The sequence below is a fragment of the Kwoniella dendrophila genome, chromosome 1, assembly GCF_036810415.1.
Source record: "Kwoniella dendrophila CBS 6074 chromosome 1, complete sequence".
In the NCBI taxonomy this organism is placed as follows: domain Eukaryota; kingdom Fungi; phylum Basidiomycota; class Tremellomycetes; order Tremellales; family Cryptococcaceae; genus Kwoniella; species Kwoniella dendrophila.
The window spans coordinates 3,089,351-3,113,097 of record NC_089476.1 but is presented as its reverse complement, the minus strand read 5'-3'; the positions used below and the strand labels follow the sequence as shown (position 1 = coordinate 3,113,097).

Below are 23,747 nucleotides of genomic sequence, written 5' to 3'. Positions count from 1 at the left end.
ATGATAAGCTATAAGAGCATGAAATGGGGCGATAGGTAAAGCGACGATCGAAAAGGGAAGCAGAAAACAGGCAGTAAGGGGGGGGGGGGGGGGGGGGGACACGCAAGTACGGGATTGATAACATTAAAGATTGGATTCCCAGTTCAGGGGCAAGACAACAAATTCCACTTATACTTCGGTACAATTACATCCACCAGGCCTATCAAGGTCTTCGTCAGTCTGCGATCGTTCCACCCGCATAACATCAAAGTGTATATGAAAGGCACTTACTACTTCAGCCAATTCATCGTTTCTTTCTAAAATCTTTTGAACTTGCATGATATCAATATTGAGCCCCATCTGCTTTGAGCTTCTAGCACCACTTCTACCACCGGACGATACAGAAGGAGCTTGGGAGTTTTCGGAATCGTGAACGATGATTCTAGCTTTTTGACATACGAGATCTAGGTTGATCGAAAAGCCAGTCAGCTAAAAACTTGGGCAGGATCCGACAGCTGAAGATTGACTCACCTGCGATATAGCAAACGGGGACCAGACTGACACTCTTTGTACACCTAGTGAATGAATGACACAAGGCGTGAACTAATTGTTGAAGTTGATCAGGGGTGATAGCCAACTCGTCCAGTAAGCAGATGTAATGAGTAGGTCTTGCAGTACCAACTCTACCAGCATGAGCTTGGAGGAAGAAGTCAAAGGCGTATGGATGAGTGACACTTCGATCAACTACCAAACCACTAGGGAGGTTACCGGATCTATCAACATCTTGATCATGTACACCGAAAAATCGGGTGTTGTGTTTCTTAGCGCAGATGCACATAAGAAGACGAGGTCGATAGTTTCTGTCCAATCTTCTACACGCTTGTAAAATAGCGTTATGCTCGTAGTGTAGAGCAGCAGCGTATTGGCCTTCTGATATACCATCTCGAAAGATTAGAATTCTTTCAGGATATTCACCATTGTGCTTGTGGAATATCTTGAGATGTTCTTCGATCATTGACGAAAGGTCGGAAATGATTTCAGCTCTTCCTTCTTGCAAACGAATCTGCGCCGAATACGTGTCACAAGCGGCATTGTAAGTTGCGATGGTACAAGCAACTGTAGGAACGGATTCGTTACCAGCTTTGATGGGTGGCTAGGAATCCAATAACATAAGTCAGATTTTTGTTGATGGAATGAGAATATGTCCGTGACGTACCAAGCCGAGATCCCCTCCGAGTAACATTGTTCTTCCTGCGATCATACCAGGGAGTTCTGAAATCGGGATCTGGTGGGGTAGACCACCGAGTTTATTCTATAGCAGATAATCAGCTGACCAGTGGAAAAGCATAGAAATGAAATCATCGACTTACTTGAATCTTCATAACCAGATTTCCAGTATAAGCGTCTATACCTCGAGGGCTTCTAATTTTGGCTGCTTGCATACATTGCGTTGGAACAGGACCTGTAACATACAATCAGTCAGACTTTTGAAGGCTGTCGACTTACCTTTTAGATCATTGAAGGAACTCTTTTTGATCTTTTCATATAGCCAAGCGTCTCTGCAATATGTTTGATTAGCTCCGCATATATAGATGTGGTGTTTGGATGCTCACCTTCCAGGAAGAACACAGCAGATTAGTTGAGGTGCACACTTCCCTTTCCTGTATGCTGCTTGAGCAGCCCGTTGTAGGGCTTTAGGAATGGCATCCCGTTCACGCGGATCAACGGGGCCAAAACAATCGGGCTGTTTAGTGGCAATGTCGACCCCATGAGCTTCGAGAACCTGACACAGGTAAGTGATATATCGGTGCATCTCATCTTGCTCAGTCCATCTGTCGAAGGATATCACCGACCAGGCGATGAGGGGTTTTTTGCCATTCCGGAAAAACTGATACTTGTTAATAGTGTACTCTAAAGAGGATGAATAAACAAGTCAAACTCACTTTCTTTCCTCGCAGATTCCATCCACCATCATCTGGTTTAGTTGACACGCCATTGGCATAGAAGACACGCGGAGGAGGTAGTATACGAGCTTGTAATTCTACCATTCTTTTGTTCACCTAATGTACGCCAGTCAGCTTGTGCCTTGTGAGGCCATATCTGGCTAGAGTTGGATGGTGATTCACTTGCAACCCCCAAGCAGCAATTTTACTTTGCTTTTCGTGAGCTAATTCTTGTCTCCATTGTCTCACTTGAGCAGCCCTTTCTCCAGGTTTGATTGCGCTAACTTTGATCATCCTAGGTATGATAGAAATACGTCAACCACTCTTAGTGTATGTAGCTGAAAATGACCTCTGGTACTTACTCAGCTGTTTGGTCTGCACTAAGCTTGGTCGGTGGAAGTGAATTCCATTGAGCGAATTTGACGAACTCGAGAGGAATAAAGGCTTTCTTACCATACTATGAAATGTTGTCAGTCATATCATATATCAGAGATGTATTCGCACTCACTTGAATACACGGTAATCTAGGTTTTGTGACAGTTGCGGAGTGATATTGTCGATAATATTCGGTAACACTGATCTTCTCACCAGGTCCGCCATCTCGACTTTGAATTTCGAAAGTAATTTGTTCAGCTGGCTGTAAGGTGAGTGATAAGACTGTGTGTAATCGATTACTGTCCCGATGAGTTACGGTAAACTATGTTGAAGGCCTCAGTCAGCACTGCGAACAGCCACAGTTCTGCCAATACGCCCACTCACTTTCATTCCCCGAATTGTTTTCTTAACAGTGGCAATCTCGTATTCGGTCAATTCACTAATATCATGAAATTGACCGGGCGGACCTCCAAAGCTACCTCGACCTCCTCTACCGCCTCTACCTCTCAATCCACCTCGATTAAGAATTTTAGGGATGACTTCGAGGGCAGGACCATCTGCTAAGAAAGCGGAAAACCCCACGTCCAGATTAAGCATGGGAAGACCGGAATTCGAATATCGGAATGATCTATTGATGACTTAGCGAACTTTCGTCTGAGTATGTACATAGCTTAGCTTACTGCATAAAACCTTTGCAGACGACCGCACCTTGAGGAATGGCGATAGCACCAGCCATACTGAAGAACTTGTTTCCAGTTGCGCCGACTTGAGCGTATGTTTTACTTGGAAAATCTCTCATCAGTACATTCGTTGCCATAAGGCCTATAGACCAAGGACTTAGTAAGTTACCAGCGACAAAAACAGAATATACAGCTGAAGCTCACCTGTTAAGCATTGTTCTTCGTTTGAAGGGGCTTTCTTATCTGCCCTACAGAATTCCATAACGTATTCCAGATCGACTTCCGCAACGAGCTTAAGCTTCAGGGTCCATCTTCGATTCTCATCATCGGATGAAGAACCTTCTCGAGATCGGTGAACAATACCATCAGGGGCAAGTGCAACACTGAAGGTTTGGCTTAAGCCTGTCAACAATACAAATTAGCAATGTGAGATGTAGGTCTAGCTGAACTCTTAGCTTACCTTCAGCGATTGGAAGTTTGTTTGGGGTAAAAGCATTTCTTCTACCGTCGTAGGCACTAGCAGTCAAACCGTCAACATAGGGACCTCCCTGCTCGAGGCAAAACTGCTCCCAAACAGCTCGCAGGAGACCTTTAGGCTTTTTAGCATTTTCATCTCTTTTCTTTATAGGTTCGATATCGACGTCGTAATGGCTAGCTAGGTGTATTAGCAAGATACAAGGGCCCTTTTGCATGTAAAGTGGATATTGAACTTACTAGATTACTTTAGCTCTCTTATCGGTAGCTCTAACCTGAAAGAAGTTGGAAAGAACAGTAAGGGATCTTCCTTCTTGACCATAGCCAGGTCGAACATAGAAACTAGTAAGAGCAAGTTTCTCGAGTGATTCGCTGATATCGGTATTCCTTGCATTAGAAGAGGTGACAGTAGGGGGTCTTCTTGCACTGTCACCTCTGGCGGACGAGGGTGCTCGGGATGGGTAATTGCCTTGAGAAGTCGAAGGAGGTCCAGCACGATTGTGAGGAGCATCATAAGCGGGTGGTGGATATGATCGCTCCAATCTACCATATTGAGAACGGTTACCTCGCTCATCATATCTAGGTTGATGAGGTGGAGGATCATGAGATCGACCTTGTTCGGAAGGTGCATAATCGGATCGACCTTGATAATCGGATCGTGAGGCTTGAGAAGGAGGTTGGAATACCCTGCCTCTTATTGATCGATCGTCTTCCTCCTATGCAAATTCAATCAGTAAGCTTTAGCAGAAGGAAAAAGAAGACAGACAAGGAATAACAATACAGCGCTAGAAACACCAAGACTTACCTCATCGTAGTTTCTTTTTCCTCTTGCATACTCTCGTTCGTCGAAATCGTTATATCGACTCATGTTATATCGACTCATGTTGAGAATACAACTAAGTTCAGATAGAAATTAGCTTTCGATTTCCTGACAAATTGGCAGACGAGGAAGGTCCAGGTGATTAAGCGCCGAATTGTTATGGAAGATGTGTGGGAGGAAAGGTAGAGAGAAGGGCAACTTACTTTTATACAATTTGTTGGGCTAATTATACAAGTCTTGAACTTCTATAACACAGTTATTTTTACAGTAGATATACAGATTGTAAAAGAAGTGAATAAACATAAGATAAAGAAGAAGAAAGAAAGAAAGAAAGAAAGAGAAAGGAGAGATAAATAATGTTGAGTTGAGCTATGTCTTATACTTTCATTGCTACCGATTTAACTTCTTCGAGAGACTACGCACAGACCTAGAATATATTAGTAGTCAAACTTGACTGTAGATGACGTGGATTAGTAAGATAGTATGAATATGAGCATCAGAAATCATACCACAATCCTTGCCTTCCAGCATAACTTTTTAGATGAAAATCAGTATCAAGATGGGGTCATATGTTAGGTATTGAGAATGCACGAAGGACATCGTTGATTGATTGACCTTACAAAGTCGTTTACTTACGCGACTATTTGAGATATCTCCTTCCTGTTTCTTTTCGTTAGTCGAGCTTCTAAGAGCTGTTTGATAGTGCAGTGCTCCTGTCAAAACCATCAGAGGAGCTATCGCGCAATATGAGATGTAGTATTATGGTTTTATACATGGAGGTAAGTATCAGGCAAAAAGGTTGAAAGTTGATAAAGCGATATCTTCGGTTCAAAGATTCTTACCACTTTGCTCGTCATCGTTGAACCCGAAGGTTGCCGGGAATTGAATTACCGATCTTCTTTCAGCCTTTCAATCTGTCTGCTCTTTATCATCTTGATCTTGTTCTTTTGCTGTGATTCAGTCAAAGATCCCAATATCTAGAGCAAACAGTCAATCTTCCTTTATTGAAAGATACTCTGTACAAGTGAAAAAGATGTACAATCAACAAAAACGACCTTCAAGTTCAGGTAAACCATTTAATCCTGCTCATACACATCCAGCATCAATATCAACTATACCTTCCATTCAAACACGTCAACACATGTCTCTAGCATCTTCAGCATCTTCAAGTAAAGATAAGCCTGATGTACCTGTAGAAGGCATCCAGTCAGGAGGTGGTGGTGGTGGAGGTGCAGGTGCAGGCTCAGAAGAAAGTATAGATCAAATTGGTATAAATAAAAATAGTAAAAACGAAGATGAAGATTCAAAAAAAGATAAGTCAAAGTGGAATGACCCAAAGATAGTACATCCTGCTTGGAAAGGTTTTGGAAAAGGTCCAAATGAAGATGAAGTGAAGAACGATAAGAAGAGAGATGGTAAAGCTAGACTTTGAGTGAGCCGATCAGATAACTCCTTGCGATGTTTTCCCTTGCATTCACTAATGTTTGCTCAAAAAGATATAATAGGGAATAATTCCACATTGCATTAGCTTTGATCATATAAGCTGCGTTCACCCTTCGAACTTCAGCTTAATCCTACTATCATTTCGACGCAGATAACAGATGCGAATTCAGGATTCACACCGTTCTTGGCTGTCTGAATATCCTCATCACACCACAATCTTCATGAAAATCGATATCTATTTAGACTCAAATCATGTAGCATGTATAATATGACTTCTGCTTTACTGCATACGACTTTGCTATTTACAACTACGAAACTCTCCTTTATGATCCGCTCTGGTAGTATCCTCATAGTCTACCCAGTTCTGAGAATAACATGGATACCAGAGTCAGTTGAGATGACATCACTAAGTTGTCCGACTTCAAGACCGAAAGTAGCGTCCTACGAGTTAACAGATATTCAAGTCAGCTGTGTCGTTGCGTGATAAACGATTTATTACATCTATATCTCCTCATTATGTGAAGTGAAAGGCTAAGGAAGTCTTTGACATTGTTTTCATTCCCTTATATCATCAAAAGGCTAATATATAGTAAGCGGTTACTCACCTCGAAAGGTTTTTGCATTTGGTTTCTACCAAACCAACCTAAATCACCACCTTTTCTTGCTGATGAACAATCACTTTCTGTTGATGCTATCTTAGCGAATTCTGCTGGTACATCAGATGGAGGTAATGATTTGAGTGTATTAACATGTTGTTCAATGATTTTTTGTGCTTCTTCTTTGGTAATTGTGATGTTTTCCTACACAACCGAGAAATCAGTATTAGCTAAATCACCATACATGCGTTGATTCTTAAACTTTGATATCTATCTCTTTGTCAACAGTCTCCGTCTTATCGTCATTTGCTTCCCTTGTACTAAGTTCCCTGTGTCCACTGTACACTCATTCATCGTCCTCTGTTTTCACCCAAAACGATATGAAGGCGATGTCTACTCACTTGTCTCCAAGAACTAGGTCTTCTACTACCACTATGTTTAGCTAAAATATGACTAGCTCTAACTTGACCATTTTGACTTTGATTACCAGTATTAGCATTTTTATTACCTGTCAAATATTTTGATGCACCAGGTAATTGATGCAATTGTTCTTGTGAAATTTCACTCGGTGGTTCCCATGTTGAAGTTCCTTTTTCTGCATGATAAAAATATGGAATTTGTTTTGAATTTGAAAATCTAACTTCCCAGCCTGAATTTGACATTTTGTTTATTCTTTTGTTTTGATTTTTGTCGTATTGTATTATGGTGAGAGGTCTTTTGTTGATGGTTATATGAATCCAGTCACAGGATTACAGTTGATACAGTGTTGTAAGTGTAAATATATATTGGAAGAAAGGAGTGAATGACAATCACACCATAGAGTACAGCACAGAAACGTTGATGGATTTGGAACTTGGAGCATTATTAGGTGGAGGCAAGATCACCACCGTACGCGAGTGTTGCTCCGTCACGGTGGCTTGATTAGGCGATATGATGTGGCGTGGCAAAGTAAAAGCTTAAATTGTACGGATCAACTATTCACATATTGAATCTTAAAATTCCACATAGAATCATTTATACATGATAATCCATCAACATAGAAGAGACGACGGGTGATCAAGATCAATTCTCTCCTGAAATTCATGTTTGAAAGGCAAAGTTTGTAAACGGAGATATTAAATATTCTAGGCTTCATACCAAATTTCTTTACCGTTTTTCCATACACCTTTCAAACCATTTTCATCCCAAATACATAAATCAGCTTTATAACCTGCATCTAAATAACCAATTCTACTCTTCCTACCATAATTCTCCCCTAATGAATTGATGGGGTTATAAGTAGCACAAACAATAGATTTGGGTAATGATATACCTGAAAATTTTGATAAATTTTTTACAGCTTCTGATAAAGGTAAGATTGATCCTGCTAATGTATCTGTACCATACAATGTTATACCTCCATTTTTCTTTTCTATCGCTCCGTCTCTCCAAGGATGTATACCATCTGGCAAAGAAGGATCAAGCATATGCATTGCTATTTTGAGTAAAACAAGGAAAGTTAGAGCATGATCGAGATATTTGCGAAGTGTATTTCTCGACCAACAAAAAATAGCACTTACCATCTGAAACTAAGATACACCCTTCGGGATAACAATTATAAGCCATACTAATAGCTTCTGGATGTACATGTATACCATCAGCTATTATTGAGAAATATGGTCTTTTTACCATTTGGTCTGGCCGTTGCTCAGGATTTATCAATTCCTTTTCGTTGAACTCAATTAGCTTTTGATCAATTCCACTTTCGCCTGCACTTGAGAATTTGCTGTGATGTCCCGCTTTGTCAGTATCTGCATTTAGCTGACCGCTCACAGATTCTATGTCACTTCCGATTTGAACTTCAGTTATTGGTGAGGGCACTCTGGTAGTAGGCTTAGATCTTCCTGTTGGCGAAGGAACAGTAGATACCACTTTTTGTGATCCATCTTTAACTTTCGTTTCGATTTTCAAAGTTTGATTATTAGGTAAGCCGAGCAAACCTATTATACCCGGTTCTCGATGATCTGTATACAGTATTTAGGAAAAAAGGTTAATATCCTAAAATTTCACAACATACCTTAATTCAAAATGAAATCAACAAAATCAGGTACTCACGTAAAGGAGGCATAGCATTAAATAAATGGGTAATATGAGTAGCACCTCTGGATAGACTTTGAAGAGCTTGTTCAGTTGTAGCGTTTCTGAATCACCATGTTATCATCAATTTTAATGTTTCTCTTTTTTGAGAGGCTATTTATGATTTACTCACGTATGACCAAGGCTAACTTTCCAACCACACTCAACCAAATTACCTAAAACATTTTGATCAAGTATACCTGTTAATTCCGGTGCTAAAGTGATCATCTTTACAAACGCCTCCCTTTCTTCTTTTTCGATGCCATCACTATCATCTCGAAATTGGATGACATTTTCTTTGCCGTAAATGTCATATAACGATTCGATACCTGCTGAAGCGTTAGTAATGAGATTAGAAGGTGGATGACAACCTGATTTTTTATTGGATAAAAAGGGACCTTCCAAATGCCATCCTAATATTCTGGATAAGCTTTCTGTGGCTTTGAGTAATTCAGGTAATTTGGATAGGATTGGTAGGATAGAGTGATAAGCTTCTTTCTTCTGTGACTACAAAGTCAAAGAATCAACGTTACAATTTGTACCTCTATACATCTTAACCCAAATAAACTTTACTGTGTGTATTTAGGGGGGAAATTCATGAATCATCACTCACAATGATTGTAGGTAAAAAACCAGTCACACCAATCTCCAATAATTTCTTACACATCTCTTTAACTCCTTGTACATATTCTTTCTCGTTAGGGAATTCACTCAAATCGATACCGAATGCACCGTTAATTTGTATATCAACCATACCTGGGCTAACCCATTTACCGTTGAGATCGATTATTCTGGTGCTATTGACATCCTTGGATTGTATACCATTATCAGCAGATGAGGTAATAGGCGGTGAACAGATTAAGCCTGTTGAGCTATCGATATATATTGAGGTTAAAGTCGATAATTCACCTGAAGGTAGAATCATGTGTAAATTGGTCAATTGTATATATCTTTCTGTCTCCATCGCGATAGTCTCTAATTCTATTGGATGTAGTTTAGATCGAGTTTAGCTATTTGAAATGGATGAAAGGTATCAGTAAAGGCGAGAGTATCGGTTGCTAATGGTAGAAATGAGTTTAAGGAGGACAGTAATTCTTTCCAGTATGCAATGTCAATATATATATAAGTGCTGGTATCTCCTATCTCGGAAGAACACATATGTCAGAAGCGATACGCCATTCTACATTGCTAACCTTCTCCTTTCAGCTTATGATATCTTCCTAAAATGATCCTTTCACATCTATATCCTGATAGGGTATCTAACCCGATTTTATCGGATACACAGACCATGCTATCGTGATTAAGCTACTCGATTCTCACTAGTGTTACTCGGATTTCTGCTCTGTCTGGATTGCATTGGTCATCTTGATACTGATTCATGTTTGGTTCCCCCTTTCGCCTAGATACCTAAAGATGACGTTGTATCCTATTTACTTTCTGGTGGAAACGCCTCCAAGACTAATTTTTTCTTATTCACTTTACCCATATTCTACATTATCAATTGATTAGCAATCAATCGATAGATTATATCGATAATTGTATACACTTACATTTCTAGGAATTTCGCCTTCGTATATCTTCAATTTCTTCGGTAATTTATATGGGGCAATGATATCTCGTAGTTCTTTACGTAGATCCGCTACAGTGATTTCGGGTCGACTGGTAACTAGACAGACAGATACCTGTGGTATCGTAAATTGTTGATTGTCAGATTAGGATATATCACCATCAATATCATGCAAAGGAATCTGAATTAAACAATTGAATGGACGTACAACTTGACCCCATTCTTCATCATCTGCACCAACAACCGCACAATCTTTCATACCATCTAACTCCAAAATAGCTCTTTCAATTTCGACAGCACTTATCTTTTCACCACCTGATTTAATTATATCTGTACTTTTTCTTCCTAATATTCTAAGTTGTCCTGTTGCTTCTGGGTCAGATGAATACACTCCGACATCACCGGTCTTGAACCATCCATCTTGGAATTCTTTCTCCGTTGCTTCGGGAAGTTTCCAATATCTTTGTTAAAAATATTATTATATCAGATCCAGAAACAGAAACAGAAACAGAATGAGAGAACGATATAACAGAAACATGCTCACTCCTTCGTTATAGGTGGACCACGAACTTGAACTTCTCCAGAAGTTTCTGTTTCTGTAACAAGTTTATTGCCTTCTTCATCCCATAATCTGACTTCTACACCTTTCAATGGGAACCCGACATGTCCCTGAGTTTTCCATAAAATATGTCAATTGCAAATCCAAATAGAATAACCTTACCGAAATGCTATTTAGACTCACTTTGATTCTCTTCTCAACCTCCCAGCCAGTTCCAGCAATAATACCAGTTTCAGTCATACCGTATCTTTCCAATAAAATTTGTCCACCACCTACACCACCAGATTGTTCCCAAGTTTTTTTGACACTTTCAGGTAATGGTGCAGAGCCTGATACTTGTAATCGAAGAGTTGAGGATGCTTTTGATGCTCTCTCTCGCAATTCTGGGCTTAAACCCGAATGAGCAGCTATAAGTCGAGCTTAAGATAAATGGTGAACGGATTAGTCCTGCCCTTCTCTTATACATACAGATCAGGTCAAAAAGGAAGCTAATATGGTATGTTATCAACTCACAGTAAACTGTAGGTACACCGAAAAACATAGTTATCGGATCTTGATTGTCTTCATTCATCCATCTTTTCCAGATCTATCACAATTCAAACTTACATCAGTCACGACCTTCCGCTTGCTGCTTGATGCTCAAATAGAGCGAATCACGAGAGACAAAACTTACAGCTGGACCATCAAATTTCTCCCATAGTTCTACTGTTGCACCAGACCAAAGAGTTGGTAACAGTGCAACTACTATACCGTGTAAGTGATTTAAAGGAAGAACATGGAGCAAGTGATCCTGAATGTATAAAATTCATAACATGTCATTCAGTCTATATACCTAATTTTACATTTAGATATGTGGAAAAGGTACACTTACAGAATCTGACCATCTCCAAGCTTCAGCTACAGCACTAACCTGAGCCGCAAGAGCTGAATGTCTAGTTACGACACCTTTAGGTCTTCCTGTCTATATCAAAAGTTTGGTAAGCAAAAATATGGGTCGAATAGATATGGCAGACTTCAAGGTGCGTGAAAGCATTTTACTACACTCACTGTTCCACTTGTAAATAACATCATAGCTCTTCTGTCACCATCTACTTCTTTTAAATTTTTCAAAGTTTCTTTTGCATTATTATTTGTTTGTCTTCTGATTGTATCCAAACTAATTTCAAGTCTATTACATTTCCTACCCTCTTTCTCAACTTCTTTTACTAGATCTTCAGCTCTTTTCTTATTTTTTGAATCAGTTATTATCAAACTTGATTCAGAATTAATTGTCATATAACTTTGTTCAGGTAAAGGTAAATTTGGTAAAATAGGTACACTCAAACAACCACATAACCAAATTGATAATAAACTTAAAGGTACTAAATATCCTTTTTCACATAATATAACTACTCTAGATTCATTCTCTTGGTCTCTGAGTATGGGTAATAAGAGGTTTTGTGATAATGATAAGATGTCTTGAATCAATTCATTATTTGTTACCGTTAATGATTTCGGTGTATCGATTATAGCCTTTGATGAAGGTGATTTCTCACTAAATGAGATAATTCGTTCAAGTAATGGATATGTCGATAATTCTGGCATTGTGATAGTGTCGTCTCTTTAATCCCCTTTGCTTCTGAACGTTGGACTTGAACGTCTTGTCTCAGGTATTGCTGGTAATCCAAGTCAAGAGATGAGTTGTGTAAAAGCTGTCTCGTGCTTCTGTATATTGGTCCATAGACAGGCTTGAGTCGATGTTGTTAGGAGGTAGTAAAGATATCAGACAGCCCAACAGATGCAGAACCCCACGTCTGAATGGATGCTTTTACCGAGTTATATTGTTAGATCACCGATGTGCATTCCGTCTAGCCAAAGTGACGTACAGGATAGTAGGCCGATCAATCCTCATTATCTCGGTTAATCCCGAAAGATAATTTACCGTGTAAGGAATGAGACACAGATACATAGTTGTTTATGTATAAGGTGTGGAATACTCGTCCTTGGAGATAGGTATAAAAAGATATGGATAGATATATGTAGGATATGCAAGATGTACTACTATGAAGAGGGTTTGTTATGATGAACCCCAAGATAGTTGACCTCCAAGGTTAAGAGTGTGGATACACATTACGATGTAGCTAAACTGATCCAAATATCTCTTTTACTTTCAAACTTCACGATACCCCTTACAAAGCTCCCGAGCCAGATGTCCTATTCTTCATTCTTTGCGCTTGTTCTTCAGCTTTTGATCGATCGTAAGTATCGCTTTCATCGATTCCCATCTCCTCGTCTATTCCAGGTAGATCATCACTTCCAAATGAAGCGAAACTGAACGTCGGAGAGGCAAAATCGGAAGTAGCTGGTGAATCAGGTGGTATATATTCTGAATATGGTGGGGAGTAAGTATCATTTGAATGAGCTAGATATTACAGAAATCCAGGTTTCAGTCGCGGTTCCAATTCCAGGAGAGGAAAGGTCAAGCTGACTTACCAAAGCTTACGTCTCTCCAATCGTGTTCACCAGCTAGAATCCTACATAACTGTGGAGGTAATTGATCACCAGACTTAATCCATACATCATCTCTCATTTCTTCCATGGAATTGATTTCTAATTCAAATAACCTTACTTCTTGATTGACCAGTTCATTTCCAGCTCCTTCTCCTCCTACAATTCTGTAAGGATGATTGTCATTTTCTTGGTCTGGTAAGATACTTGGTAGGGGAATCCCATTGATAGTGACCAATCCATTTCCTGCCAAAATGACGCCTGCATCATCGCCTTGAGGGTCAACAGATAGTTCTTCCATTTCACGTCTTCTTCTAGCTCTATCTCTAGCTACTTCTTTTGGCCCCTTGAATACAGCTAAAGAGTTAATGGATCTCGGAAGATGAACTCGAATGTGAGGAACAGCTATTTGCGTCCATAAATCTAGTTGAGGTGATCTTACTATTAAACTTGCTAGCGGATCTAGAGCTACGATCGATAAAGCCTGTAGTCTAGGTGTCCAATGCTCTCTGATAAGATCAAGCAGTAGACTTCGCATATGATGAGCTAGACTATACGATGTTAATCCAGGGGAAGTTGTTAAAGGTATACCATCAGGTCCTGCTTGTGTGGCAGATTGTCCCCCTTGATGAGGGGTATGACAATTATCTTGGGCTTGGTGATGTCTTTGTACCGCAGAAACGGTAGTTGTCACGCGATCGTGTCGAGGTGGAGGAACAGTCGCCTGTTGGGAGCTATGTATGGCTCTAGAGCTTGTCTCACGGAGAGTACGAATCTCTAAGAGGGCATCTCGTAATCTAGTAGCTGGCGTTATTTGAGCACTACTTGATGCTGTTGACAGTGAAGCTGAAGCTTGTGTGAGTGGCTGGCGGCTGCTATTAGATGGCTCACTGACGGAATGAGAGTCGATGGATGCGTCCTCCGTGAGTTCAGATTCGCTGTCAGACAGGTCTTCATTGTCGGAAAGATAGATTGAATGACCGTGAGAGTTACCAGAAATATTGCCTGACCTCGGATATGTGATTTGGGAACTACCAGTCGTATTTGCAGATATAGGAGGGTGATTTGGGGTAGTTGAGTCAAGCTGCATCGATAGGTGCTGTGTAGAGCTTCGCGAAGATATTCTGCGTAAATCATTGAGAAGTCGGCGAAGATGAGCAGATTGTGCTTGATTGCCTGCGGAAGTTTGCGAGAGCGAAGAGTCTGAAGTGTTAGGGGGTGGTAATACCGGATTATGTATTTGCGAAAATTGGGATTGATTGTTAGATGGATTAGGATTTTGAGGTGTAGCGCTACTTGCGGATGACAGGACAGTAAAAGGGTTAAACTGATTGCCTGAATTGTGCGCGAATGGGTTCGCATGTCCGGGGGCGTGATGAACATGCTGTTGACCTAATATCATTGCTTGTGCAGGATGTACTGGAGCATTATTCTGATCTTGCCTTGACATAGGTTCAATCCACCAAGATGGTAAATCGAGTTCAGTTGCGTTATACAGCGCGTCTCTCCAAGTTTTCTGAATAGCTATACAACCTAATTCATTCTGAAGATTTCTAGGTGAGAAATGATCTACAGAGGGTAGTATAGCTGGTTTGCTACCATAAGAAGTGTATGCTCCTCCTTTAGTTGCTCCGATGATATCTTGTCCAAAAGGGGAATCGTACAAATCCCACATTCGAAATTCTAATCTAACTTTCTTAGGGTTTATAACGCTCAGACCGTAAAATAGCTGGGTTGCATCCGCTTGATGTAAGACCAAAGTGTCTTTCAATGTAAATGTTGCGAGTTCCGGTAAGGATCGCATCAATCTCTCGAATAATGGATGGATCGTATATGGGGCAATACGGGTGTTTCTGTCCGCGGGAGTTTTACGAACAGCGTAAAATGCGGAGAACTCAGTAGTTGGTATTATAGGTGAGGCCCGTATGGTTATATGCTTAATGTAGTCTCTATTACATAGATCGTTGTAGCGCCTTGGACTGGTCAAAGCTGTTACAAATGACGATATCGCTTTGTACCCAATGTAAGGATGTCGATAAAGTACTGGTAAGGCGGTACGTGCGAGGTCTCGGCAGATGAGAACCGGTGTTAAGCCCTCCCTCAAGACGCCGGTACTTTGCCATTCTATGAAGGAAAGAAGGAGAGTGGTCAGTAGGCACTCATACATGGTAAATCCCATTGGAAGGAAGAGACATCGGTTATACGGTGTGTTAGAGGCGATAAGTATTCCGTATGGGTAAATATGGAGGAGATAGGCCTTCAAGTAAGACGTGGATGGTAGGCATCGAACAAGATAGCTTACCATTTGTCCTATCTTCATAGTATATCTCGAAGATTCTTGTCCACACTTCTTCGGGTAGTTCAGGCAAATAGATCATTTTCATCTTTCCTTTTCCTTTGTCTTTTATAGGTCGGCCCTTATCTTTCTCAAAACCTGCATCTTCAGGTCGAATAGGTCCATATTGACCTCTCGAGGAGATCGGATGAGTGCTGGATAGTATATCAACCATTGAAGTACCTGTGTATATTTTCTTGTGCGGTATATCGTCCTCTAGGACTGGGGAAAGATGTCGTTTAGTACTTGAAGATAAGGAAGAAGAGGAAGAAGCTGGAGTTAAATCGATCATTTAGTCTTATATAGCTTTATAGTGTTTATCTCCTCAATTCTGTAATATTTTGTCTATTTTGGTATCAGAAGCACGAAAGAAAAGGAAACTGAATGGACCAAGAGTAACTGTATATATAGTTTATGTGATATATTGATTGTATCCCATAAGGTTGTGAATGATCAATGTAGTGGAATTATGAATTATGAATGGTGAATCAATTGAGTGGAGGTGCGTGTCTAACATGCGCAGGAACCATCAAACAACCATCAGTAATGATGCCACATTGCTAAGATTATGACACTCAGCGGTCTATACCCGATAACCGATAACCGATAAATCCTAAAATTGATTCCGTTATCGGTGATCACCGCTTGCAAGTATACAAAAAAAGTCTAAAGAAGAAGGAGCGTCTTCGAGAGATTTCTAGCTTAAAAAGTTGGAATTATTCTGCTTGACCAGTTAACTTGCACGAATTTCAATGATAACACCAGTGTATATCATCAATCATTCTTGTAAACACCCCAAGGTGATCTGTTGATTGTGATTTTCGTTCAAACATGCCACCTAGATTACCAACAAGAGCATTTACAGCTTTGCCTTTCTCACAGCAAGCTGTGGCAAGTTCATCCACTCTACCTCCTCCACCTCAAAACCCAACAGCATCAAAACCTCATCGAAGACCTGCAAGTCCAAGATTACCTTCGTCACAATGCTTCAGTACTGTAAGAGGTAGATCACCAACTCCACAACACACCCAAGTGGAAAGCAAAGTAAGTTGCTTTGCTTTAATATTGCCTCCTATCATTTGGATGCTAATTGTGTTGTCCTACTGTAGAGATCATTCCATTCTACACCTGTTCATCGAGCATCAGCCAAGAACCCTTATGAAGTTTTAGGAGTAAAAAAAGATGCTAGCGCATCCGATATCAAGAAATCGTATTACCAGGTTAGTTGTTCTCACAGTCTCTCCACAGGCGGAATAATTTACTGATAAAAGGATCCCTGCTCGTCGCATGACAGCTTGCAAAGAAATGGCATCCGGATTCAAGTAAAGAGAAGGACGCCAAGGAGAAATTCCACGAAATCCAAAGTGCCTATGATGTGAGTGCTGGCGTTATCTTAACAGAACGCCAAAAAATCATAATAGCTGACATCGTGGTACGTTGTACAGATACTTTCCGATGACAGTAAACGACAAGCATATGATAGATATGGATCAGCTTCAACACAAGAAGGTTTCGATCCTAACGGATTCGCAAATGGAGCAGGAGGATTTGGAGGATTCCAAGGTTTCGGAGGAGGAGGATTTGGTGGAGGCAATCCAGGAGATTTATTTGAACAGCTATTTGGATCTGCATTTGGTGGTGGAGGACGACAAGGTGGTGGACCATTTGGTGGAGGAGCTGGTGGGGCAGGACCACAAAGATCAAGACCAATGAAAGGAGAAGATTTAGATATTGGAATTACTTTATCATTTTTAGAAGCATGTAATGGAACAACTAAAAAAGTAACTATAACACCTGTAGTAAATTGTAAACCATGTTCAGGAAGTGGATTAAAATCTGGTGAAAAGAAAAAACAATGTTCAACATGTAAAGGTACAGGACAACAAACGTTTCAAATTCAAGGAATGTATATGGCATCAACATGTCAAACATGTAATGGATTAGGTGAAACCATACCAAATTCATCAAAATGTGGTGAATGTGATGGAATAGGTAAAATAAAAGAAAAAAAAGAATTAAATGTTGATATTCCAGCAGGTGTTGAAGATGGTATGATAATTAGATTACCTTCACAAGGTGATATGCCATTATCTTCAAATGCTTCAACGACATCTTCATTACCAGGTGATTTATTAGTAAGAGTTTCAGTTAAATCTTCAAGTTTATTCAAAAGACAAGGTACAAATTTATATCATGATGCAAAAGTTCCATTACATGTTGCTTTATTAGGTGGTATAATAAGAATTCCTACTTTAGAAGGTGATGTAGATGTCAAAGTTAAAGGTGGTACCCAAAATGGTGAAGAAGCCGTTTTAAGAGGTAGAGGTGTTAAATCTGTCTATCAAAATAGAGGTAGAAATGAAAGAGGTGATTTGATTGTAGGCTGGAAAATACAGATCCCAAGGTTAGTCTATGAGGGACCCTCCTCTCCAAATCACAAATTGGGTTTCGGCAGAAAGACTAAACTGTATTATTCTCTTTCCGTTGCAGATCGCTCTCACCTAATCAAAAGAAAATCTTACAAGCATATGCAGATGATGTAGAAGGTAAACCGTCTACAATATCATTTAATTCTACTTCAACAACAAATGGTGAGGCTACATCTTCTTATAAAAGCAATCATGAATTTGAGAAACCCTATCGTCCCTCCTCGGCATCAACTGTCGAAGACCCTAAATACACCAAGAAGAGTGAACCTATAGATCCAGAATATCTTAATAGGAATGATGAACCTTCTGGTAGTGGTGGGGGTATAAGTGGAAAAGTTGTTTCTGCTATTGGAGGGGCGATAGGTTTCATCGAAAAATTATTTGGAAGGCGGTGAGCAATCAATATTTCAACAAGAATGGTTTTTCGTTAACAGGTGTGTGCCTTTTTTTCCCCCAATCTTTATTATAGGTGAAGCAGAAAACGAAAAGATTGTTAATAAACTTGAAAATGATCAGAAATCAACCTCAACAACTAAAGCCATATCAGAAACAACGGAAAATGGTCAATCACAAACAAATGATCAACCATCTCAAAATCAACAGCAACAACAACAGCAGAATGAACCTGAAGAAGAGGAGAAGAAAGCTGCTACAGGCTAAATTACCTGATTGATGGAAACTGCTGTTGAATGGAGAATAGTACAAGAAGGGAACTAGTATAGAAACGGATACTGTTATGGCTTTTTGCATTTATTTTTGTAACTGAAACACACAACTCAGCATTTATAGTTTTGTTCTAGATCAGTACGTATAACTTCTGAGCGAGATAATCGATAATTTACATTATTTTACAAATGCATTACATTCATCCTTTTTAATATGAATTTTGGTACGGGTACAAATTATATTGAATTGATGTTGAGAAAAAAGAAAATACAATACACCAGGTTATATGTTTATGATATAATGATAAAAGTTGACATAAAGTTTGATCACCCAAATGAATGGCAATCTAAGTACTTCCAACAATTTGAGTTTTTCTAGGTTCTACAGAAGATATTTTTGGAAACCCAATTAAACCATTTGAACTAGGTTTATATACTAATTGACGTTGTGAATAGGATAGATAACCTTTGATTAAACCCTATTTGCCAAGTAATATGAAGATTTAGCTCAAAACAGCATTCTCGTTGGAGTACAATAACATGGTAAAACCTGTCAAATAGATGCGATATAGGAACAAAAAGACTCACATGATCAATTAAACTTGATATTACACAAATGATATCTTCTAACTCAATTGAACCATCTTCAATTTCACCTGAACCTAGAAAAGTTTTATATACAGAAGAAATGAATATCCAAGTTGGACATTTGTTTTTAGGTAGATTAGGATCTAATGAGTAATATAATTTTAATCTATTGCAAAGCATGTTAAACACAGAATATAATCAGTCTAAATTTACATCAACGAGAATCCTGACCCTTATGTCCAAGTGAATTATTTATTGAAAAACCGGAAACTTACGTATTTCTAAGTAAATTTCGCCAAACTAAAATTTCACCTCTTTCATATAATATTAACCAAATTGATCTTTTTCTAAACCATTCTCTATCATTTTCTAAAGTTTTTCTCCATAATGGTATATTACCAGTCTTGTAAGAATGTATTAAAGGTAAAAATTGAGGTAGATTATATTCTTGTAATAGATTTTGCGAAGGTAATTTACCAACAAGTAAATTGACTGCTATTAGGCGTACTAGAATAGCCCTGTTAGAATGTAGTAATGAACACATGATCAGTCTTCGATCCTTCGCTCCTTCAAGCATTCCTGTGGTTCTTGTGATAATACGAAATAATAAATTCACCTTCGCTGTTTCCATCCACCCTGATCTTGCGGAACTATACTCCATGCTTTATCTAACCAATACTTTGACTGTCGAAAATCCAGTAGTATTAATCTAATTTTTCCTCTCCAATAATAACTCTGACAAATTTCAGTTGAAGATATGATTTCACCTCTTGAAGCAAACCTTTTCTGTTCATGAGGTGTTAACGATTCAAGATTTCGTGAAAGTTCGGCTGATTGAGAATGTAATTTCCTCTAGAAGAATTGACAAAAAAGCAGAACGAATGATCAATTTAGTCTCTTATATTCTCCAAAGTAGGACATTTTGTATTCAAGCCTTATCGAGTATAATAGAGTTGTGTTAACTTACTTCAGCATAAATCCTGAACAGTATATTGCTTAATTCCCAGATTATATCACCAATTAGATACTGCTGACTGAAATTCGAATTCCATTCTGCTTCTGTTATACTAGGGTTTGATATTTGGAATGATCTCTCTATGACTTGTCGAGTTGCATCTTTAATTGAACGAGATGATTTGGGATCTCTCAGAGGCAATGTCGAAAGAGATGCGGCCTACATATGAAATAAGCAAATCGCCCTGAAGATGATCATGAAAGTAGAAATGATAGCTTACATTATTCGATACTTGGACTAAAGTTCTTGCTAAGTTGACTATCAAGGGGTTCATGAATACGTTTATATGTTGACCGTCATCATTTGTCATGGCGTATAGTTTGTTTGCTTCACTATATTGAATGTTGTCAGCTGGTTTAACCAAATGAGACTTCAGGATCATCTCATCAAAAACTGACCTGTAGACTATCTGTAGGCGATTGAATTCCCCATAAGCCTCTTCATTCGCCGAAAGACTCTGTTCTCCTCTGACATTCTTTAAAACAGCAGCGATGAAACTTGATAGATTGTCTTTAATATCATTCCCTACAAATCCTAATTGTTGAGATACACTGCTTTGATCTATATTTGATTCTGAGACCTAGATAGCGCGCCTCTGGATTAGCCCGTTGTAAGATGTCTTAACAATGTTTTCATAACGTACGGTTGATAAAGCTTGTCGTAGTGAACCGAAGAAAGGATGTTGATTGGTTAAAGGTAATGAAGTAAGTAGATTATCGCCTGATTTCGTGGTAAAGCATTGTGATATGTGTGAGATGAACGTCCCTATCAACGCTGACATCTTGATGAGGCTAACAATACTATCTTATGTTATTGACAGAAGATGATTTGTAAATAGACCACTACTTCAACAACTGGAAACTCAAGATAAACCTCACATATTCGCGTTCCTATTTCAACTTTTCTACAAGCTAAGTTGACTACAGTACGCTCATAAAATGGTTACATCATCAGTTTTGAGGGGTGTGTATCTTATTAGCATTTGATTAGGAATGATATGTAATGAGCGAAACCCAGAAACTGTAATCTCATTAGAAAACAAGCGTATAAATCAAGACTAACCGATGATGTGATAGTTCGGTGCCTGAATCAGCTTCCGCAAATTAATCTTATGCAATTGTGATATGTATTGAGATCCGGGAAATAAAGTTGATAAGCTACTATATGGTTTAGTACGATGAGATGCAGGTCACCAATCGATCGATTACGAGGCTAGTATTATTTTTATTGATAAGAATAACAGGGCAACGTGAATTTAGAAAAAGTTATTTACCTTCTCTTCTATATCGTCGTTTTCGTAGATACCTCTTCTACCTTCTTTTAATATAAAAACAGAAGAAAAAAAACCATCCGATTCCATCGATCAGATTAGATATCCCTCTCAACAAAGATACCCAACAAGTAAAATCGAAATTCAAAATGTCTACAGAAGAGTTTCACGTTATGATGGTTGGTGCCGGATATGTAAGTTTGAACCTCCACTCATTGAAGCTGATCTATATTTTTGGAATAATGCTGATCAGCTTATCGTTTCCGCGATATTATAGGCCATGTTCGGTACTCCAGAAGGTGAGTTTCGTCATTATCTCCTTATTGAAAACACGAGAAGGACTCGGCTGATGTACCTATCAAAATAATTAGGACCATGGAATATAGCTAAAAGAGCCGAACAAAAACTTGGTGAAAGATTAATTGTAGATGCAGTTATTGAAGTTGTACCGGGGAAAGCAGAAGAAGCATTAAAAATCAAAGCAAATGGACCTCATAAAAATTCATATAAAAATACAGTTATTTTACCTTCTGTAGCTGAATTCAAAAAATTAGTGGATGGAGGAAAAGCTAAACAGCCAAGGTAAGTCGGAAAGATCATCATTCTCGCAAAAGTCTACCAATCTATATACAGCTTGGTTCGATTGAGGATTCATTGAGAAGCTGATTGGTTTTATTCATTTCCATTTTGTTGTGTTTTAGAGCTATTTTCGTAGCTACACCACCAACAGTTAGAGGAGCTACAACACCAGGAAAAGATTTAGAAATTCAATTGAATAAAGCTTTCCCAGATGTAGCTATATTCTTTGAAAAACCTGTAGCAACTGGTCAACCATGGGAAGAAAGTGTTGGTGAAGCTCTCAAAGTTTCTGAATACTTGAAACAGAATCACAAAGCCCCTATCTCGATTGGGTGAGTTATCTCCTCGCAATTCTATGTTGTACAGATACCCTTTACAGTATTATATTATTGCTTCAATGTCTGGTAATTGAAAGCGTCCTGTCAGAACTTCAGCTAACCCAAATAATCTCCCAGTTACGTTTTAAGATACTTAAAAATCGTACAGCAAGTCAAGAAGATCATTGAAGAGAACAATCTTAGCGTGTTAGTATCTGGAGACTGTAGACAAAGACTCTAAACGACATGCTGATTGGCAATTCCTTACTCAGTATGGCCACAAATGCACGATTTGTAGTAGCTTACGAATTAGCTATTAAAACTGTATGTTGTCCCCCAAGATCACTTTATCGTACCAATTCAGCTGATAAGCCGTATTTAGGAATGGTGGAACAAAGATATCATGCTTGGGCCTATTATCGAACAAGCTACTCATATCTGTCAGTGTTAGCGAGCATTTATGTAGACAATTGCTGATGTGAACGTGCAGGTGATCTCGTAAGGTTTTTGGGTGGAGAAATCAACTTTGATACTATCTCGTATGTCTAGCTACCTTTATTTGCCTAAAGTCTGAATCTCCTCTGCGGGCTTTGATACACGATATTAAGCCGGATCATATCGTATTTCTGATGCTGATGTAACGTTTGATATAGCGCTCATGCTTTAGAAGCTCACGAAAAACCTGGACAACTCTCCAAAAAGAACTTTGACGAATCTGTTATTCCAGATGAACTCAGAATCCCTAGAGCCACTACCGCTAGTTGGTAAGTTGGCTGAAATCTGTCAACACCAAATAAGCACGATACTGAAGAGTTGACATAACGTTATCGGTTTTTAGGAAATACGAGTCTGGTGCTGTAGGTATTTTCTTACACTCTACAGCTTTACACGGAACAGATTATGAAGTTCAATTGGAAGTTTATGCCGACGGTGTGAGTATTTTAGATCGCTCGCAAGTTTGGCGTCTTGAGCAGGTAACTGATAGTTTCCGATTCTCGTTTTCTATAGTACTCCTTTGTGTAAGTTTTATTGATAGGTCTCACGAACACTCTTCTACAACAGATGAACAAAATCAACTAATAAACCAATTTTGTAGCTTACAAAACATATTCGGTACATCTAAAGCACCAGAATTACATATCCGAAGACCTGGATCAGATGAATTTGAAAAGATCGTTACACCAGGTGACGATGCTTATCAAACTGAAATGAATCATTTCATCGATGCAATTGAAGGTGGTAAAGAACCTGAAATTTTTTCAGATTATGAAGATGCAGCTAAAACTTATGAAATGACTTGGATAATTAGAAATTCTGCGGAAGAACGGAGCAAAAAAGTTGCTGAAAAGGCTACTCAAAAGGCTTAAACAAACCCCTTCGAGAATATAAGTTACATGTGTAAAACAAGAGGTGTAAAGAATTCAGGAAGGTGACGACGAAGAAAACACATTTTTGGGAATATAGATAGATACTAGTAGAATAATCAAGCATCGTTATATATATATATAGAG

General features: G+C 39.0%; 10 protein-coding genes across 10 annotated transcripts; 4 read left to right on the top strand and 6 right to left on the bottom strand.

Annotated features, from left to right (window-relative positions):
- Positions 1-184: 184 nt before the first annotated feature.
- L201_001115 (uncharacterized protein) lies at positions 185-4,319 on the bottom strand (the record flags this gene model as incomplete). Its single annotated transcript, XM_066216908.1, has 17 exons — positions 185-199; positions 271-443; positions 511-1,132; positions 1,196-1,291; positions 1,350-1,441; positions 1,486-1,538; positions 1,593-1,867; positions 1,923-2,039; positions 2,106-2,217; positions 2,285-2,379; positions 2,431-2,619; positions 2,682-2,925; positions 2,978-3,119; positions 3,182-3,379; positions 3,438-3,628; positions 3,692-4,167; positions 4,257-4,319. 17 exons carry the CDS (start codon positions 4,317-4,319, stop codon positions 185-187), a joined length of 3,153 nt encoding a protein of 1,050 aa, XP_066073005.1.
- Positions 4,320-5,304: 985 nt separating this feature from the next.
- On the top strand, positions 5,305-5,703 carry L201_001114 (uncharacterized protein; the record flags this gene model as incomplete). The annotated part of the gene is made up of 1 exon (XM_066216907.1): positions 5,305-5,703. One exon carries the CDS (start codon positions 5,305-5,307, stop codon positions 5,701-5,703), a length of 399 nt encoding a protein of 132 aa, XP_066073004.1.
- Positions 5,704-6,068: 365 nt separating this feature from the next.
- Positions 6,069-6,972, bottom strand: L201_001113 (uncharacterized protein; the record flags this gene model as incomplete). Its single annotated transcript, XM_066216906.1, has 3 exons — positions 6,069-6,155; positions 6,320-6,514; positions 6,712-6,972. 3 exons carry the CDS (start codon positions 6,970-6,972, stop codon positions 6,069-6,071), a joined length of 543 nt encoding a protein of 180 aa, XP_066073003.1.
- A 462-nt stretch (positions 6,973-7,434) lies between these two features.
- L201_001112 (uncharacterized protein) lies at positions 7,435-9,389 on the bottom strand (the record flags this gene model as incomplete). Its single annotated transcript, XM_066216905.1, has 5 exons — positions 7,435-7,784; positions 7,870-8,313; positions 8,405-8,490; positions 8,559-8,932; positions 9,039-9,389. The coding sequence occupies 5 exons, from the start codon at positions 9,387-9,389 to the stop codon at positions 7,435-7,437; spliced, it is 1,605 nt and encodes a 534-aa protein (XP_066073002.1).
- A 462-nt stretch (positions 9,390-9,851) lies between these two features.
- L201_001111 (uncharacterized protein) lies at positions 9,852-12,135 on the bottom strand (the record flags this gene model as incomplete). The annotated part of the gene is made up of 9 exons (XM_066216904.1): positions 9,852-9,914; positions 9,976-10,107; positions 10,201-10,453; positions 10,537-10,661; positions 10,735-10,970; positions 11,065-11,137; positions 11,225-11,341; positions 11,423-11,512; positions 11,599-12,135. 9 exons carry the CDS (start codon positions 12,133-12,135, stop codon positions 9,852-9,854), a joined length of 1,626 nt encoding a protein of 541 aa, XP_066073001.1.
- A 584-nt stretch (positions 12,136-12,719) lies between these two features.
- On the bottom strand, positions 12,720-15,665 carry L201_001110 (uncharacterized protein; the record flags this gene model as incomplete). The annotated part of the gene is made up of 3 exons (XM_066216903.1): positions 12,720-12,952; positions 13,024-15,162; positions 15,341-15,665. 3 exons carry the CDS (start codon positions 15,663-15,665, stop codon positions 12,720-12,722), a joined length of 2,697 nt encoding a protein of 898 aa, XP_066073000.1.
- Positions 15,666-16,204: 539 nt separating this feature from the next.
- On the top strand, positions 16,205-18,197 carry L201_001109 (chaperone DnaJ; the record flags this gene model as incomplete). Its single annotated transcript, XM_066216902.1, has 5 exons — positions 16,205-16,417; positions 16,483-16,593; positions 16,668-16,748; positions 16,819-17,777; positions 17,864-18,197. The coding sequence occupies 5 exons, from the start codon at positions 16,205-16,207 to the stop codon at positions 18,195-18,197; spliced, it is 1,698 nt and encodes a 565-aa protein (XP_066072999.1).
- A 21-nt stretch (positions 18,198-18,218) lies between these two features.
- On the top strand, positions 18,219-18,462 carry L201_001108 (uncharacterized protein; the record flags this gene model as incomplete). The annotated part of the gene is made up of 2 exons (XM_066216901.1): positions 18,219-18,228; positions 18,272-18,462. The coding sequence occupies 2 exons, from the start codon at positions 18,219-18,221 to the stop codon at positions 18,460-18,462; spliced, it is 201 nt and encodes a 66-aa protein (XP_066072998.1).
- Positions 18,463-18,814: 352 nt separating this feature from the next.
- L201_001107 (uncharacterized protein) lies at positions 18,815-20,851 on the bottom strand (the record flags this gene model as incomplete). Its single annotated transcript, XM_066216900.1, has 8 exons — positions 18,815-18,946; positions 19,056-19,221; positions 19,331-19,573; positions 19,672-19,907; positions 20,023-20,229; positions 20,291-20,402; positions 20,469-20,650; positions 20,714-20,851. 8 exons carry the CDS (start codon positions 20,849-20,851, stop codon positions 18,815-18,817), a joined length of 1,416 nt encoding a protein of 471 aa, XP_066072997.1.
- A 638-nt stretch (positions 20,852-21,489) lies between these two features.
- On the top strand, positions 21,490-23,603 carry L201_001106 (uncharacterized protein; the record flags this gene model as incomplete). The annotated part of the gene is made up of 10 exons (XM_066216899.1): positions 21,490-21,534; positions 21,618-21,639; positions 21,712-21,922; positions 22,042-22,251; positions 22,375-22,443; positions 22,509-22,560; positions 22,619-22,676; positions 22,727-22,775; positions 22,890-23,000; positions 23,075-23,603. The coding sequence occupies 10 exons, from the start codon at positions 21,490-21,492 to the stop codon at positions 23,601-23,603; spliced, it is 1,356 nt and encodes a 451-aa protein (XP_066072996.1).
- Positions 23,604-23,747: the final 144 nt, after the last annotated feature.